This window comes from Condylura cristata, unplaced genomic scaffold, assembly GCF_000260355.1.
Source record: "Condylura cristata isolate star-nosed mole 26May11 unplaced genomic scaffold, ConCri1.0 scaffold00036, whole genome shotgun sequence".
Classification (NCBI taxonomy): Eukaryota; Metazoa; Chordata; class Mammalia; order Eulipotyphla; family Talpidae; genus Condylura; species Condylura cristata.
Window position 1 is genome coordinate 13,398,131 of NW_004567137.1, and position 21,023 is coordinate 13,419,153.

The window sequence follows — 21,023 nt, forward strand, 5'->3', positions numbered from 1 at the left end:
CATATAAATATGTAAAGGTTATGTTTCCTTGATGGATTTTCTCTTTGTTTTTCTCTCTCACACTACCCCTAAAATGCTATTCTGATCTAAATTACTGCCAGGTGATAGAAAATTGCATAACAACTTTCTTTTTTCATTATTGCTTTTACATTTAAGACACATTTTTACATGATTTACTATTTCTAAGTCCAAAATACATATGTAAAACAAATACTCAAATAAAACAGAACAAAAAAAACCTCTTAGACTCTAAGAACCAAATAGTGGATAAAGGAAAAAGGTGAGTAAATTGAGTCAAAGGGTTCAGTTGTCTGGATGAACCTAGACTTGGTGGTAAACACAATGTAGTAGATACAGATGGTGATTAATAAAGATGTACACTTGAAACCTACATGATGTTATAAATCAATGTGTCTTCAAGAAAAATTGAATATTACAAGGATATATGTGCAACTTAAAAAAAAACTGAAAGCACAATATACATACATGTACAAAGTGAAAGCCTTCATCATCAGGAATTAGGAGGAAAAAAAAGAGGTCATTTTCCCGACTGGTTTCCTCTAGGTGCAGGAATAGGCCCTCCCTGGTGGCTCAACGGGTTAAAGCACAGCACTAAGAAGCCTAAGCTACTTCCGCATGAGTTGGATCCCTGCCGCCCCCAAGGAGACCCACATGGCATGGCAGACATCTCTTGACCCGCCTACTGCTCCCCTCAGCAGGTACTTCCTCAATCTGCTTGTTCTGATCCCTGCTCTGTCTCTGGTGCATCCTCTCACCCTCCGTATCTCTGGCCTTTACCCCAGTTCTGTATAAATAAATAAATAAATCTTTAAAAAAAAAAAAAAAAAGCAGGAATAGATGATATAGACTGAGAAAGGTGGATGTCCTTGCTTTCCCAGGCTGATTCAGAGAATTTCTGTGCAGATCAAGGTGCCACTAAGGCAAATATTAGGCAGCTTGGAGTAGGATTTTATAGTTAAAGTAAATTGCTTCCACACATACAAACTCCTTGCTTTTCTGATCACCATTGAAGCTGGAGGGAAAAAAAATCACTCAGTCTTGGACCGGATGAGGAGGCATAGGTTAAACTATCAAGCAAAGTTAATAGCCACCTCTGTTATCTGAATGACAGTAATTGTGACTATCTAAACTTGGTATTCTGTATAGGATTCTTACCCCAACAGTATCAAATTACATCTGAGATGTTTTCATATTCATATTCAAGTCTTTCATATTCTTTTTTCTGAAAACTATTCATCTCTTTTGTGTCTTCTATTGACTTTTTTTTTCTAATTTGTAGAAACTATGAGGGAAATTAGCCCTCAAATATACTGAGTACAAAGATTTTTTCATGTGCCATTGTCTTTGTGTTAATGATTTAGTATCACAAACTAATTTATACCAGGTCCTCTCTAAGATAATTAGAGAAGGCCCTAAACTCAACATAAGCTTTGTTTTCTAAAAATACTTTTAATATATATGTAAAACTTATCATTTCAACTATTTATTGCAATATATATATATTGTGTTAACTACATGCCTAATGAAATTTTTTAAGGTAATAGCAGTAATTAAAAATGAGAAAAATATATTTATAAAATTAATGATGTCTGGAGTTCTTGAATATACAAATAAGAACAGAATATTTCAATTAATTATATGGTTTGTAAATATACAGTGGTTATTATTTAGTATATGCCAGGTACTGTGCTAACTACTGTACATACATTACCCCACTGAATAGTTTTAATAACCTACAAGAAAGCTACAAGAATTCTCATATAGTCAAAGAGATAGAAACTTTTAAAGGGGAAGTAACTGGCCTATGGACTCATGGGCCCTAAGTGAGGTGTCTGGAACTCAAAGCCAAGCAATCTGATCCCAGAGCCTTTGTGGACAGAAACACCACAGCAGAGTGTCACAGAGAACAGCAACTACAACCCTGTGTCTGATATTCTTTGAAATATTACATAGATGAACTTGAAAATTATTCCAGTGTTTCTATATGTACAACAAGATGTGTTTTTATTATTTATGCATACCAGAACTGAGCTGTAGGCCAGAGGTTTGGGGGGTGGAGGGTGGGGAGAAGAAGAGGGGGGATTTATCAGAGACAGAACAGGAAGATTGACTGAAATACAATGCTGTGGGGAGCAGGGGTGGAGACAGGAGAGGTCTGTTGTACCCTTGGGTCAGCTCCCTGGCCCACAGGGAACTCACACAGCAGTGGCTGGTCATAGCTTAATAAGGCTGAGACTTTAACCCTCTTGCCACCAGGGAGGCCCTGTATGTGTGTTTATTTTGGAGAGTTCAATACAGATAATATAAAATTTACCACCTTCATTAAAGTTTAAGTACACAGTTCAGTAGCATTAAGTACATTCAGGTAGTTGTACCACTGTCATGCCCATCTCATTGACTGTTCACTTTGCTTACAATGGCTTTTTTTGTATTTTTTAAATGGGATCAGATATAGCAGTATTAGAGTTTATGTATTCTGTTTTATGTCCTACCTACAAAGACGGTCCCTACTCTGGGATCCTCTAAGATTTCTACTTGTATGTCTATGGCTTTGTTTTGTTTTGTTTTACTCTTGAATCCTTCAAGAGTGTATCCTGCTATAAAGTAAAAGATATGGATTCCACTTTTTTTTTTAAATAAGAATCATATTTGCAACTAGACAAATTCATCTTCAATCCATAAGGGGGAAAAAGTGAGCAATATAAGCCAGGAAAACTATGGGGGAAAAAAAAGCAAAGGTACTAACTACCAGAAATTAAAACACATTCTAAATGCAGTCATCAAAATTAAATAATATGGTCCTAAGTACATAAACTGAACAATGGGGTGGAAGAGTATGGTCAGAACCCATCAGAATTCAGTGTAAAAGCAGAATTTTAATTGCCATGTTTTTCACAGTATTGAGTATTCCTACATACATACAGTTTTCAGTCTTGGAAGGAGACATTGTTCTATTTCTCCACTGAAGAACAATCATGAAAAGGTACATTTGCAGGCTTTCCATCTAAAAAATTTTCCAGAGTTATTCTTAACATATTGGACTTCCAATCTATTTACAGTGTGGCAAGCTGAGATCAAGTCTGATGAAATCAGACTTATCTGTACCATATTTCCATAGTCTGGGCTCAAACCCAACACTAAGTGTTAAAGATTAAACAGTAGGTGTTAGGTGTTGGCAGAATTATTTTTAAAAGTCCCAGGGACAGAGTTTGGGCCTCACTTTAACTTGGGAAATTAGGGTGGCAGCTGAAAGTTGCCACTGATTCCTCAGTATTATCAGTTACCACTCTCAAAAACAGGTTTCAAGTTATCATAGATGTCCGCCCAGAGCTGTATAGCCCATCTGAAATACGTGGCAAGTTACAACTCCAAGTTAAAGTTGTCTAGTAACTACACTAGAAAAGGAAAAAGGAAACAGAATTAAATTTAATAATATACTTAGCCAAATATAGCAAAAATATAATTTCAAAGTGTAATCAATATAAAAACCACTGACATTTTAAAAAAGATTTACTTATTCATACAGTACTAGGGTACAAGCCAGAGGTGCAGGGGCAGTGAGAAGCTTCACCAGAGACAGAGTGGGGAGCAGAACAGGCCAACTAATGAGGTACACTGCTAAGGGGAGCAGCGGGGAGCAGCGGGCGTGTCAGGAGAGGTCTGCCATGCCATGTGGGTCACCTCTGGGGCCTGGGATGGAACTCGCACTGAAGCGGTTATAGCTGGCTTGCAGTGCTGTGTCCTAACCAGTTGAGCCACCAGGGAGGGCCAAAAAAAAAAAAAAAAAAAAAAAAAAAAACCACTGACATTTAAGGTCACTTTTTCATTCTGATTCCTGGAGACCTATGTCACATGTGTGACCTATATCATATGACAGTGGCTATCCTTGTTGTGCCCAAAGCCACACACTGGTTTCTGGGCATCACTGAGGACAGTACAACTCTTGTAGGTGGCAATGGTCATGGAAGATTGCTTCATTTAGTGGAAATCTAGAAATTCCAACGCTGAAGATACAATATCTTAAGGGGCTGGAACAAACTTTGAAAGTCACAGTCACTAGTCTGATCAATCATTCATATTTGTATCTTGTCTCCAGTGTCCGATCAAGGGGTCACCCAGACTAAGAATATCTGACTTATTCCATGTATGATGAGTCACTGTGACCTCCTGAAAGTAGCAACATTAACTTTAAAAAAAAAAAAAAAAAAAACTTGCTATGGGCACAAGCAGATTTGGTCTATGGTGGTCAAAAGGGCTTAGGCCCATGAGGAAGGTATGGGGAGTTAAGAACTAAAATGGACTGAGAAGTTGGGTTAGGAGTTGTAAAACTAAAGGCAGGGATAGTAGTAGGATATTTTATTAAAATCCTTAGCTGCAATGCAACAAAAGTAACAGACCAAAAAAGTAGTTAACTTCACTCATCTGAAGCTAGAGTGATTTGGAGAATAACTTGAATTACAAACTCAAAATGTTTGAAGTAAAATCAAACTTAATTCAGTGATAACCAGTAAAACACATCATTGCTAGGAGACCTGCATTACAAATGTCATTATCCTAAATTTAAAAACACGTTGTCACAAGAATCAGTTTCCAGACCCAGAAATCAATGGAAAATTCCTACTTCCTGTCGTGATTTTAAGATTTTCCTTGCTCAAAAACACTGGCAATCTGAGGCACAACTTTTGAAAATTCAGTAAAAATGACACCGACTGCCTGAATTATGATATGCATTCTCTCTGGTTCTCTCATCTTGTCTCTGCGTCTCTCTCTTTTCTCTTAGCAGTTCTTTTCAGGGCCACCTTCACCCACCCTCCCACCTTTACGCAATTCTACCTTTCCAAGGCAGGGAAGGTACATCCTCGCCTGGGTTCCTGCCAGCGCCTCCCTGGTACCTCTGGCTAGCAGCCGGGGAAAAGGCGCGCCCTGGACATCCATTAACGTTTTATACTACATCTCCGCCGCGCCAAGATTTCTCCTGCTGGTTTACAGGAGCCCCACGCTCCCCCACCCGCCTGCACACTGTCAACCGCACTTTGTTGGGGGAGTGGGGGGGCGATTTTGGAACCGAAGCCCCTCCCACCCGCCACCCTCCTCGCTCCTCCTCCCAGCCTCCACAAAACCAGCTAAAACACCCCACTCTAGTCGCACAAGTAGGTTTCAGCACACGTTCTGGGGTACTGTGTGTGTGTGTGTGTGTTTTTTAACCAGAAAACAAGCATCCAAAAAAAAAAAATTCAAACTCAGGCGCGGGCCAATGGGAAGAAGCGGGAGGACGCGGAGGGACGGCGCGGCGGGCGGGGCGGGTGTCGGGGCTGGTACGCCGGGGATTCGCACAGCCAGGCGGGCCCAAGGTTTGGGGTGTTTTCATGAGCTTTTTTTTTTTTTTTTCTTTCCCCTTCTCCCAAACCAGCTAAAGCGCGAGGCTCCGCCCGTCGCGGCCGCCGCTCGGATCCACCTTAAATCTTCAGTGGACTCGGCGCAGGGGTCAGTGGGCGCAGCCAATGCCAATCAAGTTTACAACCACCAGCACAGGAGGGAAAAAAGAGAAGAAAAAAAATCTCCAAGTTCTCCAGCCCGAAGCTCACACCGACGCACACACACGCGCGCGCGCGCACACACACACACACACACACACACGCACGCACACAAAAGGGGGTGGGGGAGGGGACGGGCCCTGGAGAGAGGAGGGGGACGTTTTGCAAAATGCCGGTTCGAGACTCCGCGCCCGCGGCCCGAGCACTCCGGGTAGGCGCGCGGGAAGCGCAGCCCGGCCCGAGCGCCATGATGGTGGCCGCGGTTCGGAGCCCATTTTCTGGCCGGGGAGCGGCGATGATGCAATCCCCGGGCCGGGACCCGGCCGCTCGCCCCGCTCCCAGCTCCCGGCCTTTCCTTAACGCTCCTTTTGAGGCGCGTCGAGGTTTCGCGCTCAACACGCCTGCGCTTCTATTACGGGGGATACTTTTTACTTTGATTCCTGCTTGTCCTGCGTGTGTCCCCACGCAAGACAGGCCAGGTACGCCGCCGGCCACTCGGGGAAAGGCGTTTAAGCGTAAAGATTACACTTTCGGTTCCGCGGGGCCTGAAGCCGACCCCACCCACCCCGCCCCTACACGAGCCGAGTTCTAGGAGATCCCCCCCCTCCCGGATGGGGTGAAGGGGCGCCTACCCTGGCCGGTGCCCTCTTCCCATCCCCCAGCTTTGCTGGCGGGATTTTTACGTTACATTTGGCCGCGAGGGAGGGGGTGGCGTGTGTAGGGTGTGGCTCAGGTGAAGGAGAATACATTTTTTTTTAAAAAATCCGTACTCCGAAAAAGCAGATCGGAGGCCTTAGACGAACTTTAAAAATAGCATTTTCGATCCCAAAGCTTTTGAGGAGCAAGTGTCTCACGCTAACGATGGTGAGGATGAAATGGTGAAGGCAGCGTTCCCAGCCACCGGGAAAGGTCGCTCCGCGCGCCAGGGTGGTGGGCGCACGGTGGCCTGAAAGGCCGCCCGCCCAGCTGCCTTCCTGTCGGTTGCCAAGAACCCCCGGATCATGCCCGTAAACCCACATTTTCCTCTAGTTCTCCTCTGTCCCAGTCCCCCACTCAGGGCGGCCAGGGATGCGACGGGGGAACTTTGCAAAGCGGATGGAAGGGAGGAAGCGACCCCCAGCAGCGGCGGTGGCGCTCGGCCCTGCCGGCTCGCAGTTGCGGCCCTCGGCCGCCGGCGAGCCGGGAAGCCTTTCGAAATGCGCGGGGCGGAGGATCATTGGAGCCCAGGGTAGGGGTGGGAGCGGGCTGCTTCCCGGGAGGGTCCACGAATTGGGAAAGGTTCTCCCTTCGCCCCGATTCCCAAGCGGCCCCGGAATTGGCAGGGGACAGAGGCGGAGGGTCTGTGGGTGCAAGGACAGAGGGTCTTTCCTTTCTTTCTTATCCCAGGAAAGAGAGGATGAGACAGGAAAGTTTTTGAGAAACCGCCCAGCCCGGCTACGCGGGCCGAGGTACAGGCGCCCGCCCCGGCCTGCGGGCGCCCGGGGCGCGGGAACTGCACGCAGCGACCAGGACGGTGTGGGAGCCTCAAGTTGCTGCAGATCAGTCAGACGGGACGTCCCTTTCGGCCCGGACCGCACGCCAAGCCCGATCCCGCAAAGTCAGCTGCTGGCTGCCCGGCGCGGGGTTGCGGGGCAGTTTGGCGAGACGACGGCGCGAGGGCGGGGTAGCAAGGAGGCTACATCCCCTCGGAGGGACGCCCGCCACGGGTCCCTCAGTCCCCAACCTTGGGGAAAATGTTCCCCTTGGTCGGGGGACAGATCTGGGGACTTGACACAGACGTGAACGGCACAGACACGGTGACTTGGGGGCTGAGTTCCCTGTGAACGTGCCAAGCGCGGCGAGCATCCACTGTGTCCCGGCCCAGCTGTCCTAGAACGCAGTCTCTAGAAATCCACATTAAAGACGCCTCTTTAAGAAAGAAAAGTGGGGTGCACACAGCAATTAAGGGATTTCCCCCCGTTAGTCACTTTTTAAAGTCTTCTTATGAACTCAAGGAGACATTAATTTTATTTCATTATTTCCTGACTTTCCACTCCTTCCACCCCATTTTGAATTGTTTTTCTTGCTTTCTCAGTCTCTTCCTGAGTAACACCCCGTATGCGTTTTGAATAGAATCACGAAAACAACTTTAGTCTTGAAATAAAATACCTACTGAGAAGATGTAGCCCAGCCAGCAAGCATCTCCTTTTCCCTTCCCGATAGCAAAGGGAAGACACTGCTTTCAACATTTAATAAGAATAAAAAATATTCGGGTCAAAATAAGCTGAAACTGTCCTCTGGAGAGTCCCTTTTTAGAGGGACAATAATGTTAATGCAAGTATTCGAGGGAGACAATTTAAACAAAATTCAGGTTTTTATTATTTAAGCACTATTATTATTCCTAGGGAAAAGTTTACTTTTACACTTGAACCACATTTGGAAGAGAATGTGAAATTACAGAAATCATTTCAATAAATCTGGATCTTAAATGGCTTAATTTTTTTATTTCAGTAAAAAAAAATTCCTTTGCTAAGTGGTTATGAGGACCCAAAACACTCAAATTTTGGTATTTACATGACCATTTTTTTAAGTTGTGTACATGCAAATTGGGACATTAAGAAATTAAAGAATTGGTGATATAACTTGAATCTATCTGAATACATATTATATCTAAATTATTATGGAATTCCTGCCAGTTTCTAAAGGAATTATGTAGATTGAATAATTTGGATGAGAAGTGTCCTCGCAACACTTTGCATGTTTTAAAACAGAATTTAGAGAAGTCACCATGTTACTTTCATTTTCAACCTCGCAAAAGTGTGATCAGTCTACCCTTATGTAAGAATATTTGGTTCTGACACATTCATATCCTAGAAGACATAAATATTTGAACTAATGCAGACTTCAACTGCCTTATTTATATGAAAATGTGACTTTTCCACTTTCCACTTCTAAAGCCTTTCCACCCATACAGAACTAAGTGGAAAATAACAATCACTACATTTGCACCCACAAGACATTATGTGAGATGTGGAGCTGAATGATCTAGCTATTTGCCACTCCAGACGGTATTTGTGTAAATAGGACTAGAAGGCCAGGTCTCATTACATTACACAATACAACTCCGTGAATAGCTATGGAAGTTTTATTTATTGATTGCTTGATGTGTAACAATAATTGGCATCTTTTTTACACATTACAAAAAAATTATACTTGGCTCAGTATGCAACCTTTTAAGCATAGCCATATTATTTAACAGAAGGGGGAAAACTATTCTACCCAACACAGCATTTACAAATGCACATGCCACTTTGGCTTGTATATTGTCTAGATTAAAAAGAAAATCTCTTTTTAACATAAATAAGTTAGTATAATTTCTCAGTGTCTTTACAGAGTTATGTACACAGGTACACTTTAAATGGTTTTGTTTCATACACATACACAGGCAATGTAAAAATAACGTTTAAAGATGTAGTATCCATTTCACTTCACAACTGTCTTTCTCTCTACACATTCCTTTAAAAAACACTTTCCTTTGGGCATAATTAACAAATCGAATGAGCTTTAAGTAAAAGTTATTTCATTATTTTTTATATGAAGTTATTCATAGATCTTTTAAAAAAAATATCCAAGGATTCTGAATTATCTCAACAAGTGATAAAAATTATCACTTCTGAGTACTCAAAACACCCCTGATACACCCCAGATTTTTGCCCAGAATTACCTGGAGTGGTTACCCAAACACTGGTAAATTCCAACTTTAAAGTGAACTGGGGGGGGGGCGCTGGAGGGGGACGGGGAGAAGCACTGAGATCACTTCTTATTGTAGTTGTTTATTTTGTTTAAAAGACATTTGCTGCTACATGTGCAATCATCAGCACTCCCAAATGAGAAAAAGCTTCATGTAAAAAACACTAGCCATTATTTGTAGCCAGGATTCAAACTTGAATGATTTTTAAATGCTGTATCAACTCTCATGGAAAGGGACATTACATCTTTAAAGAAAATAACTCAAACCCTTCCCCAAACTGCTCCTCTTCACGCAAGTCCAGTATTTTTTCTCCTTGCTATAAACGAAGCAAGTACTTCATACCCCTCCCATGCCAATTCCTCGGCCCCACCCAGCCCTCCCTTCCCCAAAGTTTATGTGCTACATAAAATGTAAAAACTATATACACAGGTAGTACAATGAAGCAAATAAGGAAAACCTAATTGCACGATGCTACATCCAATGCTTTTAGAGGCAGATCATTTAAGAGTGCCTAAAATTTTAGTGTTATGGTATTGTTGCTTTTCAGTGCTTAGACAGGATGTCCATTCAATGGAGTCAGCGATATGTATTTAATTTTTTTAATGTGTATCTTCCTTGCTTCATAATCCTTGTAGCCATGTAGCTGATAAACAAGGAGACATTCTGCAAAAGAAACAAGAAAGATTTAGGAGACAAGCCCAGTCCATAGCAATCAAGTACAGGAATCACTTTGCCTTTTTTTTTTGGTTGGGAAATTCCTGAGCGATGGAAAAGTATGTCCTCAAAATTGATGACTACAGTCATCCCCATCCAAGACTCCCTTCACTGGATTTTTACTCCCCCCGTGTTGTGTGCTTTTGTTTGGAGCAAGTAGTTCTCAACAATGGGCAATTTTGCTCCCCCAGATGACATGTGGCAATGTTTGGACACATCTTTTCTTGGGGGGTGAGGGGGTGCTCTAGTGGCATCTAGTGGGAGAGGCTCAAGGATGCTGCCAAACATCCTACAATGCACAGGATGGACTCCCACAACTAATAAGTATTTGGCCTAAAATGTCAACAGTACAAAGGCTGAGAGACCCTGGTCTAGAGAACTGGGGCCTAAGACACTGAAAGAAGTGCAGAAACTGTAACACTAAAGAGTAACAAAGCTTTCTAGGTTTGGAAAATAACTGAACTAATAATAAGGCCTCTGCAAAGAAATTTCTATTGACTTTTTTTTTCAAAATATACTAGTTTCCTAGTCATAAACAGAATATACATATGAATGCTTTTGCTTTTGAATATATACTTAGTAATTTTAGTATTCTCTAAATTGGCAATATTTACTAACAAATGCCTCTAATCTCTGCATGTCAGATGGGGCCAGATCAAATCCAAGGCGACTGGTCGTCCACTCATTAAAACACAGTGGCTCATCTTAAGTCCCAAACCAATAGGCCTGCAGGAGTCTGCAGGAAATTCTCATCCAATTTGTCACTTTTATATAACACTATAATATAAAGATTCTAGAGTGCTGTGTTGTATAGGCTCTGGAAAATTACATATATAAAGATATCATCTATACATGCACATGTTTATAGCTATATATGATGGTATTGTAGCTTAAAAACACAGTAAACTTAAATCCTACCTTAATCCCTATGTTCTTTTAATTTAGTTTTAAATTTTTATAAATGAAGATTTAAAACGTCCATGGCAACTTTGATTAAAATCTCTATTTGCCAGGCAATGAGTGTATTTAAGAAGTGTTTGGGGAAAAAAACGAGGTCACTGTCCTCCTCTGCAAGAGGTTTACAAACTTCATATATGCAGTTTGATCTTTACAGAGAGCCAATCGGATAAAGTTGGGGGCCGAATTATTCAAATGAGTTATTCATGTTGATCAGATTTTAGTAGATGGAAAATCTCCATGTCCTTTGTTCAGGACAAACCTACACTCCCCAATCCTAAAAACTACACTACATATCCCCCACAAATACCCAAATCATCCTGTGCTAGCAAGATTAGCGTACACATGCTGACGTGTTCTTGGAATGCTTACTCTGGCAGAGTTAATTTAACTTCTGCTTTGCAACCTCAGTGTTATCAAAAACACTATAGGAACTTGAGTATTTTTGAACCTTCCGGTTTTTTTGTTTGTTTGTTTAGTACACTGGCTCTCTCCTTGTTTTCAAAAGTTATTAAAACACAGGGAAAGTGACAGTTTGTGAAAATGATGAAGATAAAAGAATGCAACACACCTGCCTATTCATGTTACTGACCAATGATTAACCAAATAGGAGTGATTTGTAACTAACTTTTCCCTCGAAATTTAAATGTCATCACTTATTTGTCATTTCCCCAGGGATGGCCCAAAATTTGTAACTGAAACAAGCCGACCCTCCGGAAAAATGAATTCTCATGAAGTGGGACTGAGGTCTACCCCAGTTCTTCAGATGGAAAAGGACCCTATTGTTCCCAACATGTTTTGGTGGGATTCCCAGGGAATTGACCTTCTTACCCAAAAAGCATTGCTCCAAAGACTTGCCGGGGACACTTGCTCTAGTCCTCTCAGTTTTGCGGCAAACCGATCTGAGGACTCGGAAAGTGTGGAAATACAGTATCCCCACAAGTGATTCCCCGCCTTCCCCATTTCTACATTTTTGATCTCAGGAGTATATAAACAAAACAGAAACCCACAAGTTCTAATCTGCCAGCAACCACTGAGATCGGGTATCTTGGGAAGTGAAGCCCAGGGCCACTGCTGCCCAAGGCGGGTGGGTGTCAGTTGTCTGCTCCTAGTAATCCACCCACCTAGTAATTTACGTTTGACGTCTTCTGAGGCTGGGCTTCTTGGGCGTCTGCTCCGCTGAGCCCGCGTTGGGGGAACCGTCTGAAACATTTTCTTCTGTTCTGCTGGCTCTTTTGTTTTGAGGAGAGGCATCTAAGGGCGAGGGAGAATTTGAAAAAGAACACACAATCTTTATTAGGAAAAACAATGGCTGACATTAAGTTGGCCCAAGAGTCAGGGCATGAAAAGCCCACCACCTCCACCCACAATCCTGGACCGTCATTCGCAGTGGCCTTTAAGGGTACACAATAAGGCTGTTTTCACACAACAGAAGGTGTATTCTAAGTCCTCAAAGCTCTTTCTGTCCACAGAGACGAGGGAAACCACAGTTCAACATCCCAACGTTGTCACTTCCCTAAGGCTGGCGGGGACCAACTGAGATGTTTTCGGTTAGAAAAATGATCAGAGATAACAACAATCTCGGGCAGCTGCCATAAAAATCATAAACAGGCACGCAAGCAAGTAGATAGCCTTTAAAACCTAAGATCAGCAAAGTTCGCTCCCCTTAAGCTAGATCAAAAAGCGCTGAGAACAAAGTTGAGGCTAAGGACTGACCCCCAGGCAGGCCGAGCGGTGCCCCAGACAGACCTTTTATGTCTGGGCAGGGGTCATTACCTTCCGTTGCAGGTCGCTTCCTCATCCCGGTGCACTGCTCCGCTAAGCCCGTCTGGCTGTCCGATGCATCAGTCTTTGGGTCTACCAAATGAGAGTCCTCTGAATTGGCCTGAGACCCAATTAAAGGTACCGCCTGGCGGTTCCCGTTGACATCTTGGCTCTCCTGCGCTGGCACCTTGCAGGCACCTTTGGGGGGCCGCGGGGGTCTGGAGTAGAACTCGGGCAAGCTGCCCTTTTCCACCTCTTGCCACTCGTATCTGCCCTCGAGGGGCTTGTGATTCTGAAAATCAAAATTCCACTTGCGCTGGCTCTCCTCTTCCATGTCTCGGCAGTGTTTCTCCAGGTCCCGGGTTAACTCTTCGTGATTCACCGGGCCGAAGAGGTTTCGGCAAGCGGAGGGCTTGGGATACTCCGCCTGTCTGGCGTCCATCCGCTCCAGGCTCGGGCTCCCGTTAGACACTCGCACGTTTGACATCTTCCTCCCAGGTCTTTACGACCGCCTCTCTTGCGCTCGCCGAAAACAAAACCGAACAAAACAAAACGCCCCGAACCAGCCCGCACTCCTCTTATAAGCCCAGCGATTGCCCGCGGAGCCAAGAGAAACAAACAGCAGCGATTAACTGCCCGAGCGTCAGGAGCGCGCAGGGTCTGGGGGAGGGGGCGAGGGGAAGCCCCGGACCAGGCAGCCCAAAGTCTCCGCGGATCCAGTGGACTAGCGAGCGGAGGGCGGGGAGGGGAGGGGAGAGGAGAGAGGAGGGGGTGGCCGGGCCAGTCCAAGTCCAGGCGGGTGCTAGCCCGCGGCTCCCGCGAACCCAGCGGCTCTCCAAACCTTGCCGGCGTCAGAATCGCGGAGCGACGAGAAAGTGGGGAGAGGGCAAGGCAAGAAAAACACCCCGAAAAGACGAGCCCCCTTTTTTTAGTTGCCCAATATGGCGGTGGAAGGGAGGCTGACGAAGAAGAAAATGATTGACACCGCAAGTCTATTTAAACAGAGAAGGCGATCCATTGGTCGCGGCGCCGGGAGCCGCCCAGCCCAGGCTGGCTAGCGCGGCCTTAAGGTGGCCCCGGCGCGGTTCGCAGCCACCCCGCCTCCTCAGCGTGCCGCCTCCGGAGCGCCGCCCGGAGATTGGCTGGTCGCGTGATTGCTGGAGGTATACCGCTGCCAACAAACCTGCTCTGGCTGGCCTAGGAGAAATTAAAAATAAGACAAACAAACTAGCCGAACGGCCGGGAAGCTGGGAGGGGCCTGAGCGGCTTGGCGGCGGGGCCCTGGGTGCTGGTCGCAGCTCTGAGCAACCTGATGGACCGCGGTAGCGGAGTCCCGACCCGGGAACTGGAGAGGCACCAGACGACCCATCCACCCCTAGACTCGAAGGTGGCTGGCAGCTGGCTTTGCGCCTCCGTGGCGAGCTCGTGTTCCCCCCCCACCACCACCACCCCAGCCCCCCGCATTCGCAGAGCGTGGAAGCAGGCAGCTGGGGGCGCGGAGGCGGACAGAGGGAGCTCTGCCCCCCGCAGCGCTCTCCACCGCTGCCCCCCACCTCTCGCACCGCAGGGGAGGCGGGGAAACCGACTGGCGACTGCGAGACCCCCTGGCTGGTTGCCTTGGCTGGGGGTGAGCAGTGGTTAGCTCACCCTTAACCTAGAATACTGCGCTCTCATGGAGGGTAGAGGGGGGCAAGGGAGGAGGGCATGGCGAATGTCTTTCTATTAATTAGCGAGGAGTAGGCCAGCATTTACAATGTATTCTGAACCCCAAAGAAGACTTGAAGATGAGAAACTCGCGGCGTCGCCCAAGTCCCTGATAGAAGCTTGGTGTCTATCTCAGATGCAGTTTTCAACAACGAGGTTACAGCCCGGTCCAGGTTCACGCTTCCCAAGCGCAGCTAAGGCCACTGACGTTAACTGCGTGTGGGAACTCGTCTCCTCTTCGTATTTTTCAGTCCTTGCCCGGGTTATAGTAGTTTCCTCTACCTGAGTCTAGCCGCCCAGTACAACAGCTTCCTTCCTCCACCTTTCTCTCCCACCGAAGTCACTGCTCCAGCCCACCCAGAACAACATCCAGAGGCAAGTGAACGCGTTTCGAGGGCTGGCTACAAGCCGTGGAAAGAGCGAAAGCAAGCAGTCTCGATTATGAAGTGATTTATAAAGCCACCCCAACCGTGCCTTATTTAATTCTCGGGCATTCTCTGCTCTCCGTTGCCACCTGAGGTTTATCAGTGTGGTCTCGAGTGCCGCAGAAGTTAAAAACAAGATAGGCTGGGCGCCCCTATCTGGGACAGCTCGCGAAGCTCAATTGGTCTTTGACTGCTTCCCCGCCCCCCCCCCTGCTGGTAATAATGGTTTGAGGCAAAGTTAATAACTTTTACTGGAAACTCCTTCAGCTCTCTTAGTAGACACAGTGTTTTCTTAGGCACCTAGGCTACAAATGAGTTGGATTTTTAACTTGTTTTCTTAGCCACATATTGTTTGTCTGTTCTGGGGCCTGCCTCACCCTAGACCTACCAGATTGGAAACGCGTGGGGGGGGCGGGGAGGGAAGGAAAGGGTGGGGGGCTTTGGGACCCCTGTGGTCCAACCCCCTCTTGTTACCACCCAGGAAACAGAGACTCAGAGTTTCCAGTACAGGACGCAGATCCCGTTGGGAGTAGAAGCAGGACTAAGTGCAGGTCCCTGATTCTCAGACTGGTTCGTTTTCTGGTCCCTTCCTTTTTGATCCCCCCTCCCCCCCTGCCCCCTTCCCCCGCGCCCCGCCCCTGCAGGTTGGAGATTTTGTCCCAGCTCCTGTGTTGTCATCTGCAGGTCCCCTCTCTCAAAAGTGAGTCAAAATGGCTCCTTGGCTTGCCCCTAGACTGCCTGCAGATGTTTCCTTGTGGTCTGTGGTCGCTGATATTTACATGCGCTGCCAGTGGTCTTTGGTATCACTATCCCTCCTTCAACTTTAATGCAGATTCCAAAAGGAAGGGCTGAGTGACCCCCAGAGAGCTGTGAGAGAGGCAGTGCCCAAAACTTGCTTTAAAATCAGGATGTCCTACCTGACAGGAAGGACTTCAGCTCAAAAATAGGTCAAATCTCATTTGTTAATTTTTTCCAGATTTTATGCCTCAATCACTTAATGTATTTGATTGCAAAAGAGGGAAAGAGGGCCAGGAAAATGACATATGCTTCAATACCATAATATATACCTTACCCCTGGAAATAGGTCATTGTCGAAAATTTTTTAATACATTGCCAAACTACACAGGAATCCTGTACTATCAAGATGTATTCATGTGCACACATACACAACCCCCCCCCATCTATGTAAACAGGGGTATTCTAGAGTATTCCACCTTGCCACGGAAGTTTGATTCATGGAATTGATATCTTACATAAAAGCAGAAAATGAGTAGTCCTCTCACCACCACACACTCAAATCTTTTTACAACTCCCTAGCAGGAGCACCATTTTGTTGCTTGGTTAATCTTGGAAAGTAAACGAGCCACAGTCACGCCACCTTAAGACGTCTGGCTGCCAGCAGCAGGGCTATGTTTACATCGACCTTGCTATGATCTAAAGTGTTTTGTTTACAGTCAAGGCACCGGAGATCTGTACCGCAAATAATGAGAAGGCAGGCGTCTGCCGTAGTAGCGACGAAGCGTGAAAGAAGGAAAAATATATATATACTATGGAGTCCCGGAGGGAAGAAGGAGCTTGGAGATCAGAGCGCCATCCTCCTGCGGAAAGTAGGCGGTTGCAAAAGCCTGAGCCAGCGAGGAAATGTTCAGATAAACAGCGTCGAGGCGGAGCCTGGGCAAAGACTGAAAGTTGCACTCGCCACGGCTCTAAAATGGACTCTGCTTTCCCCCCAAGATCCCTAATCGGGTCCTGGGCGATGTTTTTGTTGCCAGTTTCACTCTTGACCATTTCCTACTTAGAGCTGAGAAGTGTCACATAGGCCACCCAAGATTTGTGTTCTTTACGAGCTGTGGAGAGAGGATGAGCTTAAGAGAAAGCACCTGTGGAACAAACAAGTCTTCAAATGGGGTGGCAGGCGGGCAGCCCGCCCCAGACATCGCCCCAAAAGTTTTCCGTGCTGTGCCGTTAGACTTCCTACCGTACATAGGCTTAATCTTTCCTGGAGGCTGTTTATCACGAGGCTGCTTCCACTCAACCTCACTCTTGTACACATTTTGGCAATCTCAGTTATCCGCTTCTGACATTTTTCACTTTACTTAAGCAATATTTATTGAACACCTTCTATTAATTTGCCTTTTTTTTTTCTTTGAACAAATAAAGAGTCCCTTTGACAGGCTCAGAATTACCCTAGGCTCTGGGAATACAGATGTAAACAGATTTAAGAGAGGATGAAATGTACTTTCTAGTGGGGGGTGGGGAGGGAGACAGAAAATGTACCCAAGAATTAAGGAGTCAAATATATACAATGTGCAGAGGTGATCTGTGCTGTGCAAGAACAACAAGCAGTGGGAGGGCTTCAGGGAGAAAGTGTCCTTGGAGAGAAGCTGAAGTAAGAGAGGGCAGTAATCTGGGAAAGAGGGTAGGAATAAAGAAACAGAAATGCCAAGGTCTCCAGGTAGGATCTTGTCTATCTTTCCTTGTTGCCAGAAAGGTAAGGAGCAGGGGAGACTGGAACATCAGATCCGTAACACCCTGAGGCGCCTGTGTTGGGTTTGTATCACTGAGGCCATTGAGGAAAAAAGAGGTTGGAAGCAGTGGAATGATGAGATCTTGCCCAGCGATTGCCAAATCATTCTCGAAAACGGGGAGTGAAAAGATGTCCAAATCACAGTCCTGTAAGGAATATGTTCCTAAAGAGAACGCTGTGTACACAAAAACCTGCAGAGGTAGAAGCCACGCATAGAAGGACATGGGACAGACATAGAGTCTGAGAAGAAGAGACAAAGATGGAGGACGTGACAATGAGAGAAATGTCACGATGAGAAGGATGCACTGGCAGTGGAGGTGATTGGGGGTGGGACCAGGCCTTGGCTGGCACACTAAAGAAAACCTGTTTCAACTTTGAGAACTGATGAAGCTTCTGGTGAGAATGACATGACCACTGCCCAGACGTGTCTCTTGATCAAGAGCAGTCCTGGGCCCGGGTTGGAGCTCTGGGGTTGGGATACATGATACATGAGAGGATGCCCTGCAGAAGGTGGGCCTGAGAGAGGTCTCCGGTAGAGAGTTTCAAGACAGAGCTAGATGAAAATCAGTTGTGGTTAACGCTTGTCTGTGGCAGAAAGGCAAGGAAGAGGAGAGACTTGAAATCAGATCTGTAAGACCCTGAGGCGCCTGTGTTGGGTAGAGTCCTAGTGTGACACAACAGGGTAGAGGCACAGGTCACAGAGCAGGCTGAGTAGTTTTGGGACAGGGGAGGGTGCATCTGGCATGAGCTCCTGAGCCATGAAAGCAGCTGCAGAGGCTGCTTTGCATGTGACACTCGCAGCCTGGACGGTGAGCGTGGAGGTCACTGCTAAGGGGCCTGAGCTGCCTTGGACAATCAGGTCTTTGTTTGGATGTGGCATCTGACAGCAGCGCAATGCTGTGTTGGAGGAGGGACGTGTTAGAGACAGCGATGAGCCTGGAGAGGCTCACACAAGGAGGCAATTTCAGACACTTATCAAGAGATACAACAGCCTTAACCGGGGTGTGTAGGAGGGAACAGTAAGGACCAAGCTGGGGCTACTCAGGGAGTTGACCGGTAAGGGGCCTGGGAAGAGTAGAGATGTGGAAGTTGACTGTGACAGACTCAAGTTTGGGCATTTGACACAATAACGCCATTAACTAAAAGAGGTAACACAGGGACAATGTGTGGGATTGCCAGCTACCCACCAGAATCCTTTCTTCTTCCCTGGTATCAGAATTACACTCTCCTTTGCAAGTAGGTGTGGCCTTGTGATTAAATAGTAATTTACAACAGAATATAAGCAAAAGTGCCCTGCGTTCCAGGCCTCTACTGCCTCTACTGATCCCCTCTACTGCCTGTCATCTCCCTTAGGCTATGAAGGGAATACTGGCCCCTGCTCAGAGACCCTGCTTCCTCAGCCACATCTGCTGAGAGACAGTAGATATTTATGACACTGCCCCCACCCCCTTCCTGAAGTTGATGAAATAAGCGATGAGGTGTCTATCTGGTCACCCAGAGTCTCTTTCCTGAATGTGGAACCAGGTCTCAGAAACTTCCATTAGTGAACCACGACCTAGAGATTAATAAAGTGGCATGGATTTGGGATCAAAAGTACCATTTTAAAAAATGCTATTTTAGTTCAGTGTGTGATGGAGAAGCAGATAAAGACTGGAGCACGTCAGATGAACAGGAAGGACATGTACAGCGGCGCAGAGACATGGATCATGGGTTTCAGAGACAGATAACCCTAACAACCAGAGACTCCCCAGTTTCTAGGTACTGCAGTGCATGAAGCCGCACCCCCTGGAATGAAGTTCATTGGGCCAGCCCTGTGTGTATAAAATTCCCCCTTTTGCTCCAAGCCAGTATGATATGGCTTTCCCTTTGCTGAAACCAAGATCTCACCAATGAACACTTCTATGCATTTTTTAAGGTAGCTAGCTCTGGTACCATCGTATTGCATCCCCATATAATTGTAACTTCCAGACAAATGCTATTATCTTCTCCAATTGATGAAGCCCTGATTAACAGTGCATGCGCCCAAGTCACAAAGAACAGGGAAGGTTCCAGAAAGAGAAAAATAGCATTTTTAAAAGAAACTGAATTCATGATGGATTTACTATCTAAAGGGGAAAAAAATGAATCAAGCATTTTTATTTAGAGAAAAATCATCCTTTTCAAGTGAAATGTAGTAAGCATATGCAAATTTACCAGCAGTTCCGGTTTCATAAGCATAGGAAATAAATAGCAAAACCTGGATTCGTGGCCCATCTATGATTTAATTTCCATGATTAAAATACAAGTGGACAACTTCTGTGACTAGAAAACAGAAGCTGGAAAAATGCATGTATTTACTACCAATTCACCATTTCAAATACATTCTATTATTTACATTGAGAACACATGAAAAAGAAAACCTCACTTCTTTCTGATCTGTCTTCAGTATATGCAAACTTACACCTAAAAAAAAAATTGGAAATTGCCCATTTTCTGCCCTTGCTTACTCTTTGAATAATTGTTCACATGAGTATTTGTTCATTCCTTCCTTCATTAAATTTTTAATGAGCCCAGAGCAGATGCCAAAACTCTCTGGGGACACTGCAGAAAACAAAGCTAGCCAAAGTTCCTGCTTTCACAGAATGGGGCTTACACTCAAGGGTGGAAGGCAGACAATACACAAATACATAGGCACAGTATGTCATGTTGTTGTAAAGGATCAAAAGAAAAATAAACTGGTGGAGAGGACTGAGAGTAATGAAGCCTGTAGTGACCAGCAAGAACTCTGGGACAAAGGGCATGAAGCAGAGACCTGAAAGAAAAGAGGGCAGAGACCAGGTCATCTTCTGTGGTCCAGGCAGAGGAAATAGTGCATCCAAAGGCCGTGAGGTAGGACTGTGCCTGAAATGAGTAACACGGGAACTAGTAAGCCAGCAAGGGAGTAAAAGCTGGGAAGTAGAAGATGAAATCAGAGAGGAAGTAGGGGCCAAATCACATAAACTTTCTAAGTCATGGTAAAGACTCTGAATTTTATGCCCCCAAATAGGCAAATCTGTTGAGCGAGAAAGTAGAAGTGGTTGCCTAGGGCTGAGACAGAGACTGGGGAAGCTGAGGGAGAGTGTGATAGAATATGAAGCGCCTTTTGAGGTGGGAGGGTGATGAAAATGTTCTACAGTTGATGATGGCCCTGGTTGAATTACTCTGGGACTATACTAAATATCAATGAATTGTGTACTTCCACAGGGTAAATTGTATGCTCTATGAATTGGATCTCAATAAAGTCATAACCAGAAGATGCAGTAAATAAAGACTGTGACTTTATGATCAAAGTAAGCCATCCTTGAGCAGAGTTTAGACTTTGACTACTTTTGATCACTTTGCTGAGGGGGAAGTACTTGAAAGTGGGAACCAAGGAGACCGGTCAGCCCTATTCCAAAAAGAGATCAGGCTGACTCAGCTAGAGGCAGCGGCACACACATGGAGAGAAGAGGAGAAGGGGTAGGTGTTTGTAAAGACACAGTGAAGGATTGGGTATGCACAGGAGAAGCAGGGGCCCATGAGGACTCTAAGGTATTTTGGTCTAAGCAACCCTGTTGACCAAAATGGGGTTGATGTAGGGATTAACTATTTTTTCTTCCACTGTGTTAGATCTGCAACATCCCTGGACA

The 21,023-nt window shown here is 45.6% G+C and overlaps 1 protein-coding gene across 1 annotated transcript; it reads right to left on the minus strand.

The window, feature by feature from the left end:
- Positions 1 to 8,665: 8,665 nt before the first annotated feature.
- Positions 8,666 to 13,741, minus strand: CDKN1B (cyclin-dependent kinase inhibitor 1B (p27, Kip1)). Its single transcript, XM_004693265.2, has 3 exons — positions 12,733 to 13,741; positions 12,081 to 12,210; positions 8,666 to 9,948 (listed from the first exon to the last, which is right to left on the minus strand). Exons 1-2 carry the CDS (start codon positions 13,205 to 13,207, stop codon positions 12,089 to 12,091), a joined length of 597 nt encoding a protein of 198 aa, XP_004693322.1. The 5' UTR covers positions 13,208 to 13,741; the 3' UTR covers positions 8,666 to 9,948; positions 12,081 to 12,088.
- Positions 13,742 to 21,023: the final 7,282 nt, after the last annotated feature.

Excerpts from the sequence above, each read along its gene's own strand:
- CDKN1B (XM_004693265.2), bottom strand. The coding sequence starts at position 13,207 with ATGTCAAACGTGCGAGTGTCTAACGGGAGCCCGAGCCTGGAGCGGATG. Across the intron at positions 12,211-12,732 it reads GAAGCGACCTGCAACGGAAG|ATGCCTCTCCTCAAAACAAA; the intron begins GTAATGACCCCT and ends CCTCGCCCTTAG.